Source organism: Grampus griseus, assembly GCF_964374135.1.
Source record: "Grampus griseus genome assembly, chromosome: 1".
NCBI classification, from domain to species: Eukaryota; Metazoa; Chordata; class Mammalia; order Artiodactyla; family Delphinidae; genus Grampus; species Grampus griseus.
The window spans coordinates 70855182-70872044 of record NC_139017.1 but is presented as its reverse complement, the minus strand read 5'-3'; the positions used below and the strand labels follow the sequence as shown (position 1 = coordinate 70872044).

The 16863-nt window shown below is 47.7% G+C and overlaps 1 protein-coding gene across 1 annotated transcript in view; it reads right to left on the bottom strand.

The window, feature by feature from the left end:
• IQGAP3 (IQ motif containing GTPase activating protein 3) overlaps positions 1-16492 on the bottom strand; it is a gene marked incomplete at its 3' end in the record, with an annotated part of 39398 nt that extends 22906 nt beyond the window's left edge. Inside the window, exons 1-12 of the mRNA XM_082678996.1 lie at positions 16414-16492; positions 13768-13855; positions 8896-9052; positions 8189-8266; positions 6809-6885; positions 5994-6061; positions 5791-5904; positions 5370-5548; positions 4846-4924; positions 4106-4269; positions 3498-3585; positions 1724-1887 (exon numbers count right to left, since the gene is read on the bottom strand). Coding sequence (XP_082535122.1) covers positions 1724-1887; positions 3498-3585; positions 4106-4269; positions 4846-4924; positions 5370-5548; positions 5791-5904; positions 5994-6061; positions 6809-6885; positions 8189-8266; positions 8896-9052; positions 13768-13855; positions 16414-16450 — 1293 coding nt within the window. The 5' untranslated portion in view covers positions 16451-16492. The remainder of the gene's footprint in view (positions 1-1723; positions 1888-3497; positions 3586-4105; positions 4270-4845; positions 4925-5369; positions 5549-5790; positions 5905-5993; positions 6062-6808; positions 6886-8188; positions 8267-8895; positions 9053-13767; positions 13856-16413) is intronic.
• Between the last annotated feature and the right edge of the window lie 371 nt (positions 16493-16863).

Genomic DNA, 16863 nt, shown 5'->3' with positions numbered 1-16863 from the left:
TGATTCCCTAGTGGGCTGGTGAAGGGCCTCGGGGGTCTGCCTGCCATCCTGCCCCCAAGACTCTCCCACATCCCAGAGTCTCTGTCTCAAAACACCTATGGCCTAATCCATTCACTAATAATTAATCATACTTAATATTTGAGAGTGCTTACTATGTGCTCAATGTATAAGTACTCTGTGCACATTATCAGTTAATGTTCATAACAAGCCAAAGAGGTAATAGGTAAGTATCCCTATTTCACAGATGAACCCATAGTCAAGTAATATAAGTTAAAGCTAACTGCCGGATACCAGAGCCCACATTCAACCAGTGAGCTCTACCTGCTCCTTTCTGGTCCCTTCCACACACCAAGAACTGCACTAGGCCCTGGGCACACTGAGAACAAGATAAAGTGGGCTCCTCAGCGCTGTGCCACACACCCAAGGGCCCCTTCCCTGCCCAGTCTTCTCATCCTTCTCAAATATCTGCTTGTGCTGTTCCCTGTCTGGAGCACCCTTCCTGTCCTCTACAGATAGAATGCTGCAAATAATAATAATAATGATGATGATGATGATGATGATGGCGGCTAAAAATTTCACGCCAGGTTCACTTCTAAGCACATATGTTAACTCATTTAATCCTTACAACAATCCTATGAAATAAATATATTATTGTTCCCATTTTATATATGAATTGAGGGGCAGAGGAGGTAAATAGTTTCCCCAAGGTCACAGAGCTAGGAAGCAGTAGAGCTGAAATTTAACTCAAGGATTCTGGCTTTAAAGTCCACATTAGTCGCTATGCTTTACTTCTTAGGACTTATTTTATGCTTCCTTGTACTATAGTCTCATACACTGAGACCATGAGCTTCCTGAGTATCGTGCCTGGAGTCGATGCTCTATAGATGCCTGCTATGGTTAGGATTCTTTTTTTGTTTGTTTGTTTGTTTTTGCGGTACGCGGGCCTCTCACTCTTGTGGCCTCTCCCGTTGCGGAGCACAGGCTCCGGACGCACAGGCCTAGCGGCCATGGCTCACGGGCCCAGCCGCTCCGCGGCATGTGGGATCCTCCCGGACCAGGGCATGAACACATGTCCCCTGCATCGGCAGGCGGACTCCCAACCACTGCGCCACCAGGGAAGCCCAGGATTCTTTATTGAGTCTCCTCTCTTCCAAGAAGGCTTCCCAGACTTAGCCTGAGCTCTGCCCCTTCCATTTCCCTAGTGTGAAGTCATCTCCCATTTACATCATCTACTCCTCCCTGTGTCTCTGCCTGGGCCCTCGGGTGTGTTCTAACTCCTCCAACAGGCTGGGAAGTCCCTACAGGAGGGCCCTATCACCTCACCGTCAGAGAAGCTGTATGGACAGGGGGAGGTGGGACAGCAGAGTGGTTAAAAACATAGGCTTCAAGTATATTCAGCTTTGCATGCACTCCCAGCACTGCCAGCCACAGCTGTTTGGGGCAAGTTACTTAACTTCTGTATCTGTTTCCTCATCTCTAAAATGGAAATAATAATACTTATCTCATAGGGTTCTTTTAGGATTAAATGAGTGTTTAAAGCAGTGTTTTCTCAAAGGTATTTGCTATTATAATACACTCAGGATGGCAAGGATGGTAGCCCACCTCCCACCCCTAATCTCTTGCCAGAATCTAAGGGTGCCCTCATGGGTGCTCTGGACTGACTGCTCTGATTCCTCCAGCTCCTTGGGAACCCAAGAGCTGGATCCTCATTTCTAGGGCTTACCCCCTGCTGCTGCCGCTGGAGCACTGCCAGCTCCTCCTGGTACACAGCTGATGCAAAGGGGTACACTGGAGGCAGCTGGGCTTCTGGGCACATCAGCTCCTTCACGGTGTCAGCTGCCACTCCCCTCCGGATGGCTTTGTTGATCCTCTGCACAGCCTGGAGCACTGCAGGGGAGGAGGGAGAGGCTGTACAGGCTGGGCATCCAGTGCCATTTCCACTTTCCTGGCTAACTAGGTTCTGCTGGCGATCTCTGAGGGGAAATGGCTTTGAACCTCTGCTAGGTTCAAAATGCGTTTCTAAATATTCAGGAGGGAAAGGGGTTGGGTCGCTTTAAGAAGAGGCTCTGGAAGAAGCAATTTGTCAGGCCTAGAAGTTGAGTAGCTCAGCAGGTGGCTGTCATAGCAGAGGTGAATTCCTAGGGTGGTGAGCATAAGATTGACAGGAGGCTATGTAGCACAACTAAAATGAAGTTAGTCAAGGGGCTCCAGGGACCAAATCTTGATGACAGCGCAGAAGAATAGGGAACTAGCTCCAAGGTGGAGCCATTTGGGCTGCAAAGGGCGAGAGTAAGCTAAAAAGGGGCCCTGGTGTATCTATGTAGTTTTAGTTTTCAAATGCTGGGGCTTATAAAATGCCAAGCAGATATGGGCATTGACATCAAGGAGCACAAAATCCACTGGGGAAAAATAAGGATACAAAATTACCTACATTGCATTGCTGCCACCGCTATGTGAGAGGTACTTCCCCTCCCTGCAAATCCACTGGCAGCGTGGGGGAGGAGGGATGCTAGGGGGAGAGAGTAGGAAGATTTCACAGAGGAGGAGGCATTTGAGGCAGCTCTGCAGGATATTTTCATCTGCTTTCCACTGGTGAAAACGTGGGAGAACTGTAATCCAGAGGACCAGAGGCCTGGCAGTGGGCAAAGCTGTGGGCAGTCAAGGAAGAACAGGTCATCTGACTCAACTGGGCTGGTGGGATGTGAAGAGAAGGGTTGGGGGAGACATTTGGAAGGTCTCACCTACCATGCTGAGGAGATGGGACTAAAGTCTAGGAGAAATATGGAAGAAGCCACGATGGTCTGAAGATGTTCAACAAAGAAGCTAAGATCAGATCTGTGCTTGAGCGATTATTCAGGCAACAGCAAGGAACTGAGCGATAAGCAGGCAGTTAGCCAGGAGCGGCCTGGGGGCTCCATGAGGTAGCCACAGAGAGCCCTGCCAGACAAAGGTGAAGGGTGACTGAGCAAGTCCAGTCGGAGGCAAGCATTCGTGCCAGGTGTGGTTGTCCACAGGCTGCTGCGTGGCGCCTCGGCACTCTATGTCTCTTCACGCCTGCTATCCCGATTGAGCCCCTTGGAGGGAGACAATCGCTAACCCACATTCTTTTAATAAAGAATTATATTTGTATATCATGTTTTTAAGGGAAACTGAGCTGGATCATGAGTTTCTCTCTCATCTGGGCCACCACTATATTTCAGAAGCCAAAGGAACTCAACCAAGTTGAAACGGTCAAAATACAGGGGAGGTGCCTAGAAGGAAACTGCCTGTCCTAGAAGTCCAGCCTGGTGCAGTACTGACTGTTATTATCTCCAGGGCCTTGATGAACTTACCTGTAGCATCCCCCCAGGCGGCCAGGAATAGGGCACACTAGGTGGGGAGCTGGAAAATCGGGCAGCAGTCTACCTTGCTCTACACAGAAGCTGGCAAAGGAGTTACATGCTCTCTCAAGAGCCAGTGATACACCCAGACCAGGTCTCAGTCTGGAGATGACTTACTGGCTTGTTCCTGATCACCCTTTATGTTGGCTGCAGCCACACCAGCTTGGACCTCCTCCTTTTCCAGAAGCTCCACCAGGCCCAGCTCCTGGAAGAGGGAAGAGATGCAGTAGAAGAGAGTCCTCCTGGGACCATGAACATATTTCAGGAGCTGCCAGCATGAGCCCCAGGTCCACCCAGTCACCCACCCTCAACCCCAGCTCTCCCCTTTAGGCAGACTAGCCTGGCCCACCCATCCCTCAGAACTCATCTCTAACCTCTGGCTCTTTCTTACCCAGCAAGCACCTGAAATAACAACACAGGCAACACAAATATAGTGTCAGGGAGAAAGTCAACAGCATTGAAAATAAGATTGATAACTTGAGGCCTCAATTCAGCAATGGGGGAGCATATCACTGCCTACTGGACTGCCCCTGGGTCCCCCCCGGTCAGTATGAGAGATTCTCAGAAGGCAGAAGCTGATCAGCATGGGCCGTTAGGCTTTGGGGTAATTTAACCATTTAAACATATAGTCAGTACTTACTGAATACAAAGAATTGACAGTGGTGAGGCCCTCCCCCATCCTATAGTCAGATAGAGGAAGTAGCAGATCATAGACAGAGCCTGACCTGTGCTTTCTGCTCTCTGTCTGAGCTCAGCTGTTCCAGGTACCAGTCTGCAAAGTCTCTCCTCACTCCTTGCAGGGCCAGGACAGGGTCTTGAAGGGCCTCAAGCAAGGCCTCAGGGCTCTGTCTTTCCAGGGCATCATCAACAACTTCTAGAGCCCCATGGACTGAAAAGACCAAGACTCCATAATGGATAGTGTGAGAAAGCCCACCCCTTAATATCCCCAGTTCAGCCCTCTTCCTGCCTGCCCAGGGTTACCCTCACCCCTGCCCCCTGGGCTCCTAGGGCCCAGCCCAAATTCTTCAGCTTGATCTTCACAGCCTTCCCATCTCACTACCCCGTACCCTGAGGATATCCTGACCTAAAAAGGTAGAGGCACGCTCCATCCTGGGCTTTCAAGCAGCCTCTCCTGCCCTGATCTCCTACCCCCAACCATTCTCCAAACTCTCTTCTTGAAGGACCCCAGACCAACTGCCCCCGGGACCAAGAGTTGAAAAGCCTGCCCCTTTCCCTCTGTCCACTCTATGGATGTCCATTCAAACAGAAGCCCCCTTGACAGCAACCACTTCTCCAGACGTTAACAGACATAAAACAGAGCACACACAGCCTTGACTTTGAACTTCCCTTGAAATAAGTGCTGGCCCAAGTGAGGTCATGGGTCTTCTGGCCTGAGAGAAGCCAACCCCATAACTCCCTAGGCGGGGGCTTACCCTTCAAACCCCTCCTGGCCTTTCTCTCTTACCATTGACATGGTTGATGTTGCCCTGGATTTCAGCCTGAGTTAGGTAGCAGTCATAGATGTCCTGGCTTTCTCCATCATTCTGCAAAAACTACATTGAGAGGGGAACCTGGGAAAACCAATTCAAGCTTTCTTACCCCTCCCTCCCTGTCTGTAACTATTTCTTCTTCTGGGGGGTCTTCCAAAGGCCAAAGGTCAGTCTGGTTGGAAGGAATCTGGGGAAATTGTGGGATCTAATCCCCTGGCACTGACACAGTTAAGTTGAACTACCCTTTGGAATCTCCAGTCTAATCTCATCCAGTTCTACATTCCAGTCTCTCAGCCCTGCCCGAGAACATTTTCCCCTATCTTCTCTTTTGAATTCCCATTATTCTCCTGAGTTCCTCTCCTGTTTCTCAAAAATAACTGACAAGTTAGTTTCTCTAGGCAACTTTGGATTCCGGAGACAGGACAAATAGGAGTCCTGGTTTCACTCGAGATTTTCCAGGCCACCCAGCTTTTCGGCCCCGCCATCCAAGGCTCCTTACGCGGTTCCTGGCATTGGCAGCCTTCTCCATCCTGGCCTGGGCCAGCAGCTCCTGGTAGATGGCTGCCAGAGGCTCTCGAAGATTCCCCAGCAAAGCACTGGGATTCTGCAAGGCAGCCAGGGTGTCCTTGACCACTCCTCGCTCCACTGCCTCATTGATGGCAAGAACAGCTGCATGGACTAGGAGGGGACATGAAGACAAGGTCAGGATGCCAGAGCAAACCCCAGTCCAGCTACAGCGTAACCAGCTGCAGACCCCACTCTGACGTCATCCCCTTTTTCCATCCACAGGGGCCAGACAAGCCAGGTAGGCTGTTGGCCCTGCCTATGATGAGAAGTATCCAGGATTTATGCAGGGGCTATAAGGTTCAGAGTCCTCCCATACTCACTGAGCTACCCCAGCAGGGGAGCCTGGTCTCTACCTGCAGCCTCATCCACCGAGAGTTCATTGGCCAGGATGCCCCCGATCTTGCTGAAGGCAGGCAGCTGGAGGCCATATTTAGCTAGTTCAGAGGCCATGTTGCTGAGTTCCTCAGCTGCAATGATAGCACAGATGCCCTTCATCAGGCCCAGAACCCCCAAGACCTGCCCAGACTGTGGTGGCTGGGGAAGGAGCTGGGCTTACCTGTGAATTTCACTTTCCCATATAGATCATGTATCTGAGGGGCCAATCCCAGCCGGAAGAGGAAGAGACTAGGAAACAATGGAAGGCATTGGGGTCTATTCATTTTCACATGCTGACTATAATAGGTTTGCAGGAGATACTATGGGGACTTGGAGATGAAGACCATACAGCACCTGCCCACAAGTCATCCCCCATTCACAGGGAGAGAGGTTATTGTAAGTCAGCACAAGGCAATGCCATAGCAGAAAAATAAGATGCTGTAGGAGCTCTGGAGGGATTGCGAAGGCTTCACAGAGAAGGACACATTTCAGTGGCAGGTCACTGGATGGAGATGGAGGATGGAAAGGGCATAGCAAGCAGAGACCCACTAAGCTAAGGCACAGAGTCCTCAAAGGATGTGGGAAATGAAGTCAGGAAGAGAAGACATGATGGACATAGGAACTGGTCAATTACTTTCTATGCTTTAGCCAACTGGTTGCTGATGGCCGGCTGCGAGTAGGACTAAATAGCCTTCTCCATTCACGCTGACGGCATGTGACACTCCAGATGCATCCTAATCTGACTTCCTTGCACCCCGGTCACAAGCTGAACACTCTTCCCTGCCTGCTCTTTCCCTTCATCCACACAGATCACACATAAATGTGCCCTCCAGCATGCACATAAGTCTAAACAAAACTATGTAGATCAAAAATGTCCCTCTGAGAAGTGCTCCCTGTGGTCTATCTTCCATCCTCCCTGCTGCAAAGTTTGTTGCTGTTGACTGTTGGTTGCATCCACCTAGAGGAACTTGGATGACAAAAGTCTCGGTCTCTCACCTGAGTGCATGGATGCAGTAGACCACCCGGGGCATATTCTTCTTGTCATAAATGTCCGTGGTCTCTGGCAAGAAGGTCTAGAGGGGAAACCAGCCAATTACTGCCATTGAAGACTTGGAAGCAGCACCAGATATGGAGAGAGGGGCTGAGGAATGGGTTTCTTCTCTGACCTGGGGCTTCTGGGTCAATCTCCCCAACGCTTTACAGTCAGCACTGCATCCACACACTCAGTGTAAAAGAAAGGCATTGGGGACACATGCTAAGCCAAGACCCAGCCACGGACACACAGCCCCAGATTAACCAAACGCCAGACAAGGCTATCAAGGCTATAGGATGCAGGCCACATGCTCCAGGAGATGCAGGCCCCCTTTTCATCCTACAGACACAGCCAGCTTGTGCCCCTCACCTTGGACTCTTGCCAGAAAGGTGGCATGCTGGGAGCTGGCCATGACTCCACAAGGGGCCTAATGAAACACACACTGCCAAGGACTGCCAAGGGTCAGGGCATGCCACCCCTGTCTTCAAGCCAAAGGTCTCTGATCAGTGGGGGCCCCTCTAAGAACTGAGTAACCTCAGGCATGATTTCTCATGCCACCTGGCGACTGTAACGAGGTTTAACCTCAATACCTCTTGGTTACCTTAGATACATAAGAAAAGACCAAATCTAGAGACTTAAAAGTGTTCTAGCCTCACTGAGAACACATGGCCTCTATTGATCTGCCTCTCACCAAAGCATCTGTCTTAACTGTTATTTCCTTGTCTTATAATTGCCTTCTACAGTGAAGAAAAACACTACAGAATCCTATGCCTTAATTTGTATAGTTCTTTATAATTCACAAAAGGAATTCACACAGATCACGTGATCTTCCTGACAACCTTATAAGGAAGACAGGGGAGGGATTACTATCCCCACTTTACAGATGAGAAACAAACTGAAAGTCAACGAGTGAGAGGACATGCAGCATGTGTCCAGTTGGGGTCCTGGCCTAGGCTTCCAAGTCTACCGCCTTGGGATGTGGTGTGTCCTTGCTTCACACTATGCAATTCTGGTGGAAAGATGGCTGGCCAACATGAGGCCCACCTCCTGTGTTATATAGGGGCCTCACTGACTAATGGGAACAATGGCAACAATGCATCCTGGGCCAGGTTGCCTTCACCTCCCTTCACTTCCCTTACCCACAAGGAAGTGAAGACAGAGACCAAGTAACATGGTTCAAAGACATACAGCCTCAGGGAACTTAAACTCTTAGATTAAGTTCATTTAGAAGACACATGGAGATGAGCACTAAAGAGTGCCAGGGAGAAAAAGCATGTGTGTGGTGGAGGTGCGAGTACTGGTGAAGAGCAAAGGTGAACCCCAATCCTGAGACCCAATGTTACCGAAGGCAGACCGATGTGGGCTACTGCAGACAGCCAAAAGTTGATGTTGTCTGTGTGACGGAAATGCAAGCCAGTTGCCTAAAAGGGAAGGAAAGAGAAGAGAATCTATTTCCACAGTTCTCAGGGTTCCCTCTGGGTAGAGCCCAGACCACAGCTTGAAGATTCAAGGGGTGGGGGCAGAGGACCCTGTGCTATGGATTTCCCATCCCCCCAGGACAGAGACACAAAAACAGAGAGAAACCACCAGGGATGGATGACCCAGTGGGTCATTTGGGAAGGATGGCACAGGGATGGGATTAGCAAGCTAGTAAGGCTTCCTGGAAAAGGGGAGTCCGGAGCTGGGATGGAAAGGAGAGGCGGGTTGGGTTGACTAGAGCAGCATGTCCTGGAAGTAACTTAAGGTGGCAAAGCTCACAAGCCTCTGAGTGTAGACTGTGGGTAGAAAAGTCTGCTTGGAAGTTCTCGTATCAGAGGCATCTCAAAGCCCACCTAGCAAATGCCCCTTGCTGCTAAGCATAGTACACACCGCCTAGCTGCAAGACACCAATTGAAACCCGTTGTTCCAGTGCAATGATTACTAGCACCCATTTTATCCTCAATAGTACCCAGGTTTGGACAATAAATTATATGGTCACCCCACTCTCACAACTTTGAGAACAGATAGTTTGAAAGGAAGAAGGTAGAAAGTAGAGACCTCTGCTCCCCACCTGGTACCGTAGCTGCTCCACGTCATAGATCTTCTTCAAGGGAACCACAGAGGGTGCAAAACAGTGGCCCAGCTTGGCCAGCAGCACTCCGTTCCGGAGGCTCTCCTCCAGCTCCACCGGGGAAGGAAGCTCCTCCTTCAGGCAGGCCTCCATCCAGCTGAGAGCAGAGAGAAGCTTCTCACCCCCTCTGGCAAGCCACAGCACTTCATTCCAACCACAAGACCTTCCCTCCCTCCCTCTCTCCCCCTAGGCAGCCTCTCACTCTCTCCTGCCTCCTGTTCCTGCCCTACTCCCAACTCCCCTCTCTGCCCATTGCCTGGCTGTTCCCACCTTCTCCCAAGCTGCCGCAAACACCTGGATTGGCCTATCCTCAGCCCCCACCCACCCTATACATCTTCCCTGACAGCTACTGAAGCTGCCCATCTTCAGTGAGGCTTAAACAGGCTCTTACCTGTTACATGATATAACCTCTCACTCAGTCTGGTTATGCATTTGACTGTTGAACCAAATTGTACCTGCTCACTTCTCTTATTCTGCAAGTTCTGAGAACCCAGGTATACAAAAGTCATGTCTACACAGCACATAACCCAGCTTTGATGATGATGAGGGGAGTAGGGAAGCCCCAGGGTTGAAGCGAGGGGAGCAGCACAAAGGGACAGAAAGGTCACAGCCCTTCGAATCAGAAGACCTGCTTTCCATGCCATCTCCCTCACTTCACCTCTCCGGGCCTCAGCTGTATAATCTGCAAAATGAAGATACCACCTGTACCTCCTGCTTCAGTGGGCAGCTGCCAGGATTAAATGACGTAATGAATGTGAAAACACTTTGAATATAAATGTAAAGTATTATTATGGCTGATGATGGTATGAGGGAGAGAATAAGGGCTTCTCCGCCTATTGGGGCCTATAGGAAAGATCTGTTTTCAAAGAGAGAGCCAGTCACACCTCCCTTCATGCCTTCCCTGACAGAAACACCCTGGTTTTCTATCTACCCCATTCTACCCACTTTCTCTGGAGAACATTAAAAATATGCTATTGATTAAAAGGAAAGAATTAAGCATTTATCCTGTCTTTAGAGCCAACATCCATTCACAGGAAATACGGGGTACAGAAGAACAAGTTGAGGGACACAGGAAGCGAATAGACAAAGCCAGAATGTAGGATGTTCTACAGGACAAATGACCCGGTTTCTTCAACAAGTCAGTGACATAAAGAACTGTTTATGTCAGTTCCAGATGAAAGAGGACTTAGTAGTACATAACAACCAAATGTAAAGTGTGAACTCTTCCAGATCCTTAACTGAATAAGCCAACTGTAAAAATAGATGATTTTTTCAGACAATCAGGAGAATTTGAAGATGGCCTGGGTGTTGATCCAAGGATTAATGGATAACTTAGGTGGGTATTATAATGGTATTGTGGTTATGTAACCAAGTGTCCATATATAGAGATATGTATTAAAGTATGTAAGCGGAAAAAAGGACGTGATGTTGTCTTTGTTCACAGATGGCATGACTGTCTTTGTAGAAAATCTGAAAGCATGATACCAGAAAACTTGTGGCGTTAATAAGTGATTATAGCAAGGTTGCAAAAGACAAGGTTAATATATAAAAGTCAATTGTGGGACTTCCCTGGTGGTGCAGTGGTTAAGACTCTGTGCTCCCAATGCAGGGGGCCTGGGTTTGATCCCTGGTCAGGGAACTAGATCCCACATGCATGCCACAACTAAGGAGCCCGCGAGCCACAACTACGAAGCCCGCCAGCCACAACTAAGGAGCCCGCCTGCTGCGACTAAGACCTGGTGCCACCAAATAAACAAATTAAATAAATATAAAAATAATAAAATAAAATATTATAAAGCAGAAACTAACACACCATTGTAAAGCAATTATACTCCAATAAAGATGTTTAATAAATAAATAAACAAATAAAATAAAAGTCAACTGCTTTCCAATTCATCAGCAACAAACAAGTGGAATTTGAATTAAACACAATACCATTTACATTAGCACTCCCCAAAATGAAATACTTAGGTATAAATCTAACAAAATATGTACAAGATCTACATGAGGAAAGCTACAAAACTCTGATGAATGAAATCAAAGAACTAAATAAATGGAGAGATAGTCCATACTCATGGATAGGAAGACTCAATATTGTCAAAATGTTAGTTCTTCCCAACCTGAGCTATAGATTCAATGCAGTCCTAATCAAAACCCCAGCAAGTTGTTTTGTGGATCTCCACACACTGATTCTAAAGATTACATGGGGGCTTCCCTGGCGCAGTGGTTGGGAATCCGCCTGCCAATGCAGAAGACACAGGTTCGGGCCCTGGTCCGGGAGGATCCCACATGCCGCGGAGCAGCTAGGCCTGTGCACCACAGCTGCTGAGCCTGCGCTCTGGAGTCCGCGATCCACAACTACTGAAGACCTCGCACCTGGAGCCCGTGCTCTGCAACGGGGGAGGCCACCGCAATGAGAAGCCCGCGCACCACTGTGAAGAGTGGCTCCCGCTCGCGGCAACTAGAGAGAGCCTGCACAGAGCAACGAAAACCCAACTCAGCCAAAAATAAATTAAAAAAATAATAATAATAAATAAAAATAAAGTTTACATGGAGGCACACCCAGCTAACTCAGTCGGTGGAGCATGAGACTCTTAAAATTTACATGGAGAGACAAAATACCCAGAATAGCCAACATGATATTGAAGGAGAAGAGCAAAGCTGGTACACTAACACTACCTGACTTAGCCACAGTAATCAAGACAGTGTGGTACTGGTGAAAGAATAGGCAAATAGATCAGTGGAACAGAACAGAGACCCATATAAATATAGTCAATTGATCTTTGACAAAGGAGCAAAGGCAGTACAATGGAGCAAAGATAGTCTCCTCAGCAAATGGTGCTGGAATAACTAGACATCGACATGCAAAAAATGAACCTAGACCTAGACCTTACACCCTTCATAAAAATCAACTCAAAATGGAGCATCAACTTCCAAGTAAAACGCAAAACTGTAAAACTCCTAGAAGGCAACGGGGAAACCTAGATGACCTTGGGTATGGCAATGACTTTTTAGATACAACACCAAAGGCACAATCCTTGAAAGAAATAATTAATAAGCTAGATTTCACTAAAATTAAAACTTCTGCTCTACAAAAGGCAATGTCAAGAAAATAATAAGACAAGCCACAGACTGGGCGAAAATATTTGCAAAAGAAAATATTTGCAAAATACACATCTGAGGGAATTCCCTGACGGTCCAGTGGTTAGGACTCGGCACTTTCACTGCCAGGGACCAGGTTCAATCCCTGGTCAGAGAACTAAGATCCCGCAAGCCACATGGCACGGCCAAAAATAAATAAAATAAAATAAAATAAAATAATTATTTAAAAAAAGACACATCTGGGCTTCCCTGGTGGCGCAGTGGTTGAGAGTCCGCCTGCCGACGCAGGGGACACGGGTTCGTGCCCTGGTCTGGGAAGATCCCACATGCCGCGGAGCAGCTGGGCCAGTGAGCCATGGCCGCTGAGCCTGCGCGTCCGGAGCCTGTGCTCTGCAACAGGAGAGGCCACAAGAGTGAGAGGCCCGCGTACCGCAAAAAAAAAAAAAAAAAAAAAAAAAGACACATCTGATAAAAGATTGTTACCCAAGATATCCAAAGAACTCTTAAAACTCAACAGTAAGAAAACAAACAGTCTGATTAAAAAATGGGACAAAGACCTTAACAGACACCTCACCAAAGAAAGATATACAAAGAAGATATACAGATGGCAAATGAGCATCTGAAAAGATGCTTCACATCATATGTCATCAGGGAAATGTGAATTAAAACAACGGTGAGATACCAATATACACCTATTAGAATTGTCAAAATCTGGAACACCGATAACACCAAATGCTGCTGAGGATGTGGAGCAACAGGAATTCTCATTCGTTGCTGGTGGGAATACAAAATTGTACAGCCACTTTGGAAAGCCGTTTGGTGGTTTCTTACAAAACTAAACATACTCTTACCATATGATCCAGCAGTTGTGCTCTTTGGTATTTAGCCAAAGGAGTAGAAAACTTACATCTACATAAAAACCTGCACAAGGATGTTTATAGCAGCTCTATTCATAACTGCCCAAACTTGGAAGCAACCAAGATGATCCTCAATAGGTGAATGGATTAATAAACTGTGGTACATGTAGACAATGGAATATTATTCAGCACTAGTAAAAAATGAGCTAGGAAGCAATGAAAAGACATGGAGAAAATTTAAATGCATATTACTAAGTAAAAGAAGCCCATCTGAAAAGCCTACATATTGTATTATTCCAGGTATGTGAAATTCTGGAAAAGGCAAAACTATGGAGACAGTAAAAAGATGAGTGGTTGCCAGGAGTTGGGGGTGGGGGTGGGGGTGCGGCAGAGGGAATGAATAAATGAAACAGAGACTTTTTAGGGTAGTGAAACTACTCTATGATACTATAATGATGGATGGCTATGTCATTATACATTCGTCCAAACTCATAGACTACAGTCTACAACATGAAGAGTGAACTCTAAGGCAAACTATGGATTTTGGAGGATTATGTGTCCAAGTAGGTTCACCAATTGTAACAAACATACCACTCTTGTGGGGGCTGTTGATAATGGGGGAGGCTATGTATGTTTGTGGGGAGGAAGCATGCGGAAAATCCCTGTATCTTTCTCTTAATTTTGCTGCGAACCTAAAACTGCTCTAAAAAATAGTCTGAAAGAAAGAAAAAAAAAGATGCTATTTCAACTTTCCCTTTCCCATAGAATGGACTCTTGTCTTTTTGTATTTGCTTTGGGGGCAGGTGCCTGGGGTGGGAAAGGGAGACCAGAAAGAGGCGGTCGCTCTGCTCACCGCTTGGCTTCCTCCAGCCGGCACAGGTACTCATAGGCGACGTTCTGCCGCCTCTGCTCATCCATTTCCTCAGCTGTGAGGCGTTCATCTGAGGAACCAAGGAGGAGAGCATTAGACAGAGGGCTGTAGCAAGCTTCTTCTTAACAGACTTTCTAAGACAACTCTGCTCGGAAACCGGAGGCATCTCCCACATGTCTGTCCCCCTAGTCCCAGGACACTGGCTCCAATCTTCTCTCCCATCCAGTAAAGCTTTCCTAGTCAGCACCCTGTTAAAGGGAGGCCTCCCCACCCTTTAAGAGGGGATCCTTCCTGTATTGGAGGCATTCCTTCCTTTTCCCCTCTAGCCATCTTCCTGACCGCCCCCCTTCCAAAACCTACTTCACTGCGCTTCCCTCAGTACCTCCTAGTAGGAATGTCCAGATCCCTCCTTGGCTGGGAACTTAGCTCCTCATTTTATCCCTAATTAGATTCTGAGTTCTCCAAGAACTGTACTTGTGTCATCCTCCTCAGGTACTCTCCCAGAGGCTAGGTTAACAGGACTAACTAGAACTCATCATTCAGCAGCCATTCATTCATTCAATACCTCCTATATGTCAGGCACTGGACTAGTGGACCCCTACTCTCAGGAAGTACAAAGATTATTATTAGAAGAGAAAAACATGTAAGTAAAAAACTTCAACCTGATGTGAGAAGTGCGATCATAGCTCATGAATAGTCTATGGACGTAGACATAGAGAACGGACATGTGGACACAGGGCGGGAAGGGGAAGGTGGGACAAACTGGGAGAGTACGATGGACATATATACACTACCATGTGTAAAATAGATAGCTAGTGGGGACAAGGTATAAAGCACAGGAAGCTCAGCTCGGTGCTCTGTGATGACCTAGATGGGTGGGATGTCGGGGGGGTGGGGAGGTCCAAGAGGGAGGGGATATAGGTATACATATAGCTGATTCATTTCATCGTACAGCAGAAACTAACACAACATTGTAAAGCAATTATACTCCAATAAATAAATAAAAATAGTCTATGGAAGCAGCAGAGGAAGCAAAGGATTCTACCTGTGAGTAGAATCTTAAAGAATGAACAGGCAGAAAGGGAGAAAAGGCAGTTCAACAGAGGGAACCACGTGAAAAAAAGCCACTCACTTGGGTTTAAGTGGAAGGACAGAGAATTTTAAAAGATCACAAAGGTGTATTTACTCTCCCTTTTGGTATAGGTCACCTGAGGAGTAAAATAGTCTCCAAGCTAAATAAAATGCAGACAATCTCTGACTCCTAAACTCAAGAACAGGAAATCCCTGAAATGAGACAGCACTCATATTCTGCCTTAGCCACAGCCTCCTTTATCCTTTTCCCCCCTCTTCTCCCCTATCTCTCTAGTCTCCTTAGGGAAGACAATACGAAAGCCGACAAAATGAGAGAAAGCTACACACATACACCAAGAAAATAAAGTCAGAGAGCTTGAAAACAGAGACAGAGCTTAGCAAATGTCTTTGACTCAGCACTTAATGTTGTTCCAACTCTTTCTCTCTTTTCATTATGTTGCATATCCTGCAATATGATTGGGGCAGGGGCAGGGCTTCTTTGAATTGTCAGTTAAGCAAGTTAAAACACACACACAAACACACACACACACCCCTCCATGTTCAAATTGGAAAGCACTGGCCAATCGCAGGAAATCCATCAGTTCTTCTGAGCGGGGTGTACAAGAAACAAGTTTTGGTTGCTAAGCATGGAAAATAAACCAGTAAGTGAGTGACATCACTTCAGAGTTATGAATTGAGGACTGTGAGAGATGGGCGGGACTTTGTACATACACACAGAGTCTTAAAAAAAAAATCAGTTTTCCTGTCCTTTTCAGATCTGGAACTAGCTTTCCTTCAACAGATAGGTGGACGTGGACTTCGCTTTTTGAATCCTAATGGAGAGCAAGGGAAAGGAGTAGATTTTGCTTTTCTTTCAGAAGGTCAGATGGAAACCTTTCCGCGGTCCCATTTTTCGGACCCCAGTCTCTCTTTCTAAAGCAGTGTTTTTGAAAGTGTGGTACTTGGACTACCCGCATCACAATTATGTGGGGTGACGGAAGAAGCACAGCGGTGCTTGTTATAAATGCAGATTATGGGCCCAAGTCGAGACCTATAGTTGCTAAAGCTCTGGGATAGGATTCAGGAATCTGCATTTTAAATTAGCTCCCCGGGTAATTCCGACACCGTCAAGTTTGAGAGGCATTGTCTCAAAGAAGCATCAAAAAGTCAAGGAAGCCCCCGCAGGCCTTTTTAGGCGTCCCGTCCCCCGGTAGCGCTTAGCAAGTATGGTAGCCAAGAGTAACAGCCGAATTTTTAAGGGGCCATCCAGACCACCTACATTCTCCCAGCCCAGGAGCCCCAGAATTTGGGAATAAGTGAGAAAACTCTTTGTAAGCTTTGAAGCGCGACACAGAAGTCGGAGCGTTTCGCAGCTCACAGGTTTACTCCCGCCCGCAGGAGTCCGGACTGAATGCTCCCTCCCCACTGAGCACAGTTCGGCCGCCCCTTGCTTGGTTGGCCCTGCGCCCAACCCCAGCCCCAACCTCTCCCAGGACCGCCGAGTCCCCGACCAGTGGCATCACTGCCGGCCCCTTCTCGGCCCCTTCTGGCACTCACAGGTCGCCCGGGACGGGCCCGTTCCTCTCCCCTCCATGTTTCTCCTTCTTCCAGGTTTGAATCTCCCGCCGCCTGGCCACCGCCCCTCATCGTAGCCACAGGCAGACAGGACACGTCCTGTCTGTGCCGCAGGGGCCTCTGGGATTTGTAGTTCCAGGCTTCGGAGGTGCGCCGCCAGATGGGACGAAGGGTACTGTCCAAGACGGGGAGGGGCGCTCCCGGAGGGGAGCTCCCGTTCCTGTGGTATTTTGGGTCGCTGTTTCTCCAGGGCTCCTTCGCTGTTAAACCGTCTTATTTGAAGTAGCCCCTGCGCCTACCCCTGCCTCTATCATTTTTCCCTTGTATTCCCATTAACCCCCCCACACACACTTCCTATAGTGTTCTTTTGTCCCTTTAACTTGAGGGCCTACTATATGTGTGTATATATATATATATATATATATATATATA